At 40.2% G+C, this 6,776-nt stretch overlaps 1 protein-coding gene across 1 annotated transcript in view; it reads left to right on the top strand.

The window, feature by feature from the left end:
- The first annotated feature begins 1,488 nt into the window (after positions 1-1,488).
- The window catches only part of rorb (RAR-related orphan receptor B), a 29,505-nt gene continuing 24,217 nt past the window's right edge, over positions 1,489-6,776 (top strand). Inside the window, exon 1 of the mRNA XM_031570251.2 lies at positions 1,489-1,777. Coding sequence (XP_031426111.1) covers positions 1,540-1,777 — 238 coding nt within the window. The 5' untranslated portion in view covers positions 1,489-1,539. The remainder of the gene's footprint in view (positions 1,778-6,776) is intronic.

The following is a 6,776-nucleotide window of genomic DNA, read 5'->3' as shown; positions in this document are numbered from 1 at the left end:
AGCTGAGGGTGGGGTCAAGGGTCAATGTTCCACCCCACCCTCTCTATGGTTGTAGTAGTAATGGCTTATAATGTGACTGACTTATTTTAAGTAGTAATTGCTGTTCTGCTGCTGTTATGATCAGTGAAATTGTAAAGGGGATCAGTATCGGCATATCCTATGTAACTAATATGTTATAACAGGTAGTAAATATGTAATACACCCAATAGGGACATCCCAACATCCAGACCTGAAATACATTTAATAAGGTGAAAAATTCACAAGATCTATTCCATCATATTTCCGATGAAATAGACTAAGGAGTTTTAACATAAATAACTGAGGAGAAGAGGTAAATGTTTTTTAAAGCTTAAGTATGCAACACATGCTAATTGAGCATAGCACAGGCTGCAGACTTGAAAAGAAACATCATTGTCCCTCCCCTTCATCTCTGTGTTCCAGACAGCCCATCATTCACATTCTTAGTTTTGACTGACACCTACGTGGACCAATCCCTGTTTCTGAGCTCTGCTTAGGTTAGTCTTGGTAAAGAACTAGGCTCACTGGGAAACTTCAGAATTGAATATCTCTGATGTTACCCATGATACTTGATATTGGTTTACAGAAGCTTGTCGACATCAAGAATTGATTATGAGATCATTCAGATTATATATGGCAATATTATTTCTAGTAAGGACACATTTCAGAAACACGAACATGGTCGCATGCTGTGTGTTCATTTTTAGTGAAATCTCCACAGGTTCCAAACAAAGCAGAAATGAAAGTGTCATTGAACCCACACCTAGCTGTCACTCTTCATCATCTAGCCAATGTGCATTACTTTGCACTTTTTAAGAACATGGCTTGCCACATGCATAATTCAACTGATTAATTATTTGTAATCCTGTAAATCATGATGTAACTTACAAGGATTTTACTGAATAGCAAGAGGAATTTAGGCATTCATAAAACGTGTGTGGAGTTAGACTACGTGTGTGGGGCTAGAGGCACTAAAGAAATATCTTGTAGGGCGAAAACTGGTATGTTGAACATGATTATCAACCCACTGGTAACATTTATTTGACAGTGTATTTTGCACACCTCATAGGCCTGTACATTAAACACCAAATGTCTAACTAAGTTGTCGTAATGTGACAGTAAAAGTAAACATGTTTACTTTATTAACGGTTTATCGTTTGTTCTATTTAATAACTGTTAATAGTCGTGGTTTGATATTCCGTTCAGCATTCAATGGAGAGCCTAGATTTGAATGTGGGGTCTGCGAATTTCTGTGAATTTCCCTTTTAAATGCACAATTCAGTTCCAGTCTCGTTAAAAATGAAATTCATATTCGTGTCAAGGATATGCAGACTGCAGCGCGCGTCTGTGCACAGCGTAGGCTACAATGTGATGACTGAAGACGCGAGAATATGGGCGGAGCAGAAAGCCGTAGTCCAATCCGAGCTTCCGTAAGCCTCCCTGTGCACTCTCCCCTCCGCTGGCGGAAACAGTGAAAACCTCCGTTGAGTATGCAGACGCAGATGTCATGTGAAAACCCGCATGCTCGCTCTTCTAACTGCACAACTCAACCGTCCGACCATCGCTCAGACCCGCAAGCTGTTGTATGTTATTTTCAAAGCTGCCTACACGCTCTGGAATGCTTTTGCACAGACATCAAGCTCTTTAACGGCCGTCCCATCTAAACTTTTTTGCCGAGGATCTTGTTTTTACAATTCTTTATGTTTGTTTCTTCATGACTGCTGCGTTCGGGAACGCGTCGGCACCACTATCATGCGAGGTAGGAATACAACTGTTTCTGACAGCTGATTTAAATACTGAATAACTGAAAGAGATGCCCATCGGGGTCCGTTCAAATATGCCCTCTCGACTGCACCTTACACCAGCCCGTTTCCGACAACTGAGGCGCATGGCTGTAACAGTCATTTCAACTCTTCACATGAATAACAGCAAACAAATTTTGAAAGCAAAAACAAACTGGTTTAGTATGCATATCTAGCCTCACATTTGCAACAACTTGTTCGGTGCAAATAGTCTGTACCATCTCCGCATTAGTAGCTAAACTCACGGTTATTATGTCTGTCGTTGGTGTCTCAGACAAACCTTATGCAATTTAAAGTGAACATGCCCGTTGATGTGATATATGTCCTTGGTGTGTTACTCTGTATATTTTATGTCACATGGTTATCCCACTTGAAAACAGCAACTGCTTTACCCTTATTTATCTGCGGGGGAGCACATTGGTTAGAGTGATTAACGTGCGTTTAAAATGCGTAAATATTGTACCGACGTGCTTTTGCTTTTTAGGCACCGCACTGTATTTGTAGTTATGACACAGATTGATTTTAGGGACAGACCTTGCTCAGGGCGAAATGTTGGAGTCCAGTGTGTTCCTGCGTGTCATGCGTTCTACTGACCCATTTCTATCAGTCAGGCGCCGCTCCGTGCTGGAAGCGCCGAAGTGCAACCTCAATAACCCGGGTTCAATCGCAGAGCAGCAGGGTCGCTACCTCATTTCTCCAAGTTGAAAAAATATGCTTCCCATCACACGTACGTGATTTATTATAGAGTTATAATAATCGTCCTCTTTAAAGGGGATGTATTGTAACAGTCGTAGAGGGAGGCTATTCAAAGCGGCTATTCGGCCTATTGGAAGCAACCATTCTATCCATGCCTTGCGTCAGGTTGCTACCTTGTCTATATTATCAACTATTTAGCAATAATCCAATATTACAATATATTTTCTTTATTTCAGTCATATAAATGTCAATTGCAATAATTTCAGAATCTAAAAAGGTGGTCGCCATAATCACCGTTTCATCTTTCGGTTTGTATACATACCAGCAAGGGTTTGTAGCCCAGAATAGCCTAAAGGTTTCATCGTCAACCTGCCACTTGTATGTCCACTGTAAATAAATGTATTGCGTAATGACCATATATGTGTATGCAGTATACTTCTGTGTGCTTGCGTATTGATTATTATAGGCTAACAGCTTTTCAGCTTTTCATATTCGTCAGCGTATGTAATGGTTTGTTGTTTTCTTTTTTTTTCTTGACCAATTGCCATTATAGCTTTCTGTCAAAAGGGTACGATTATGACTTCTGGTGTAGACTGCTTAGGCTTAAATAATGTGTGCATTGATGTCCCTCGGACTGCATTAATATATAGCTTATTCGTATGATTAGGTTCAGTTTGTATGCTATGTTTGTAATTTTGCTACCCTGTTCTGTCCCTTTTTAATTGAAAAAAAACGAAGGAAAAAGGGAAAGTAAGACAACTTTGAGAGATATTGCTGTTTCTCATTCACCCATGATTCATTTAATGTTTAAAATTGAGTTTTGGGACGTTGAGGAGCAACCATACCTACAAATGGCCCCCCAAAGCATCTGTGGGTATAACCCTCAGTGCAGCCAAAAGGCGGTTGTCAGAAACCATTACATCAACTCGGAGACCCTGACAGAACTTGAGTTTCCCTCAATTCAGTAAGTCTGGCCACATGAATTACTCACCACTTGGCCTCACAGACGTCTAACGTCTAGTCTAATGTTTATTCCGGTATACTGGATCTGAAGATGTTGTAAATGTAATATAAGCTTCAGAAATCATTTTTGATTTGTAAAATCTGCAGTCTGCAGTGTAAAGTCCATTAAAATGAATACAGTGAACGCCATTAGGCTGCGTACATTTAAAAAATGCTTGCTATTGATTATCAAACGAAAATCCACTGTCGTTAGTAAACAAATTAACTGAAAATAGGACTTTTAGATGAGTATTCAGGGTATCATCGAATATGAGCTGTTTTCAAGAGACAGTGTTTTACAACGAGATAAGCTAATAATAATAAAAGTAGGCTACCCAAACATGTCAAAATTGTGATTGTTAATGATACCTGAAAAAGGTGGTCGATCCAATTTGTCAAAGTGCTTTGTAACAACAGGAGGATACATTTTTTTTTTCGTTCAGTTTTATATCAATTTATTTGCATAGACCAAGTAGTTAATTTGTGAGCCATGGGATTTTCTAAATAGGCTATTGAAAATGAAAGGTTTAACAGTTTAGTTACAATGGCATTTAAAAAAATAGTCGGCTAGGTTAAGGATTGCATTGGTCTATCGGCATCAAGGCCGCTGTATATTTTCTGTTTTTAAGAACTATAGGCCTTGCTTAAAGATGTTGGTAAATGTGTATATATGCTAACAAAAATAACTAATTCTTAACTTATATATTATCTAAATAATCATTTTAGCAATTTTCTCAAAGCTTATTAGCCTTAAAATACCTTGTCAAATTAAAAACGTAGTTATTTAAATTCAGAATAGTCGAAATCCGCCATATCCCTTCGCAAGAAAATGTTGGCCTATTTGGAATTGTTATTTTTTCTCAGTAAAATTGAGTTGGCCTATACGAATAATTTGATTGAACACCCTGGGTCCTGGTCTAAGGTTTTAATAAATATGTAATAACTAAGTAAATCCGAGCACTAGTTTAAAACATGCGCGCGGGTGTGTTAGTCTGTGTACCGTAATTTTGATAGATGTGTCTTAAACCAAACGTTTCCCCTAAAATACACAGACCACAGTATAGCTTTCCCTTTTAGACTAGTTCCACACACTGACACGCATTTCGCGAGCCTTTCGCCTTCATGACATTTTGCTTGTTATGATTCACTTAGCGCTAGACTTGCTCCGGGGCTATCTCTTTTTTATGCAACAATCCATTGCTCTCAGTTGGGCTCCTGCCCGAAGGTCACTAACATAATACTACCACAGAGAGCCACTGGGACAGCAGGGGTTATGGGTGTCAAAAGAGGCAGTACTAATCACAACACTCCACTCTCTGTTCTGAATAAGTGTTTGGTTTATGTGTTATCATTCATGACTACTTTAGGAGGAGAAGGTATCATGTGTGAGCATGTGTTGTACTATCTGTTGAATAACTAATGTGGTGAGTGTTCTTGTTTGTGTGTGATGTGTGTTCGCAATTCCAGTTTGTTGTTTCGGTGAGTTCAAATACGTGGTTGTGCGTGAAAGCTGTCATATTTGTGTTTGAGTGGCATTGATGTGTGTGCACAGATTTTAATGGACGGGTGTTTGGAACCGTATGTGAGATGGATTGTTTCATCTGGTAACATTATAGCTACATCCGTTTCCAGGCTCCTCTCTGTTTCCTTGTCCAGTGCTGCTTTAGGGCTGGTATTGGTTTTCTCACTGTCACACGCAGATCACATTCAGAATCTGTTCTCTCTCACACATACACAGGTACACTCACACAACACACACACACACACACACACACACACACACACACACACACACCCAAACACGCACATAGCAAGAGAAAGAGAAACCCCGTCTCCCAAAAAACAGATATGCACACACACACACATAGATTTATAAGATGCGGACACACAGTCACTGTTTAGACATGAACATACCTCCGCATACTTCCAGTGGGTCGTAACCCTTTATTGTGCCCGAGTGCCACCTGTGCTCTGTGAGCCGGCGGTGCTGTGTGGTATGTTTGTCTCCAGCTTCACCACTCCATCTGAGCTCAGTTTGCCATCGTGGCATTGGCTTGACCTTAAGGCAGCGCGGACGTCAGTCAGCGGCCAACAGCCAACGGCCAAGCCTCGCAAGTGCAACCTGGAGCACCGGGGCCTGCGAAACACAAACAGGCGGCGGCACGCATCAGTTCCCAATGCCAATAGCATTAACATCACCCGGCTTTCCTGGGAGGGGGCATCTCCGCATTGATCTGGCAACCTCACCGAGCTGGGGCTGTGTAAAGCATGAGATTGATTATTTTTTATTTATTTTTTTTGTGGTGGTGCGAGACTGTACATTTTAACCATGATGACTTACTCAACATCTACACATCTATATGTCACATATTATCAACTTCTGACAACTGAGTAGCTCTGTTACCTAATCACTTAACACTAATAATTTCCAAACACAGCCCTGACATACTGTACTCTAATCAGCATTAGATGAAATAACACACTGACCACTTAGGCATTTTTTGGTATTATTATTATTATATAACGAAACTAATGAAACAGTTGGCATAGCTTCAGTGTCAGAATCATCCTAGTGTCGGCATGATTCGCTGTGTGCATTTCAACACACTGAAAACCCTCCAAGCTTTGAGCTGTATTAATCGCATTTATTACAAATGGCATTTTGTTCCAGTAATAATGCTGTTAATGTTATTTTGATTTGTTTGAAAAATGTCTCCTTTCACATCTGACTTGCATGGTCCAGTGAACTGAGCACTCTCTGACCATCTTCTCCCTCTCTCCCTCTCTCTCACCTCTCCTGCCAGCATGGGGCTTCTCGGCATATTAGTACTCAAGTCATGTAATCATTTGTATGTTTTGCTGATTTTTTAAAAACTTTTTTCCTCTTTTTTTTTTTTTTTGCTGACTAATAGCCCAGACTTACGTAACTTGTGAAAGATTACACAAAGCCCGGCCAGGAGTCCTAATCCCCCAAAGTGAGGCAGAGAGTGTGTGTTGAGTGTTGCACCATCAGCCCAAAGCAACAACAACCCACTTCAGAGCCTCCGAGTAGACCCTGCCTCAGCGGAAATGTCACCTTTGCAACCGAACATCATAGGTTTGGTTGAAATAATAACACAGGATTTCTTGTGAATTCAAAAATGGTCTCTCTGGGGATGGCTGGCACAGAGCTGGATTCCAAACAACAAACAACAAATGCATGAAATAAAATACAAATTAAAAAAGATAGACTATGTTGCCTACTTAAACTCAAAATGA

Source organism: Clupea harengus, chromosome 7, assembly GCF_900700415.2.
Source record: "Clupea harengus chromosome 7, Ch_v2.0.2, whole genome shotgun sequence".
Classification (NCBI taxonomy): domain Eukaryota; kingdom Metazoa; phylum Chordata; class Actinopteri; order Clupeiformes; family Clupeidae; genus Clupea; species Clupea harengus.
The sequence above is the reverse complement of the archived record's forward strand: the minus strand, read 5'-3'. Positions and strand labels throughout refer to the sequence as shown.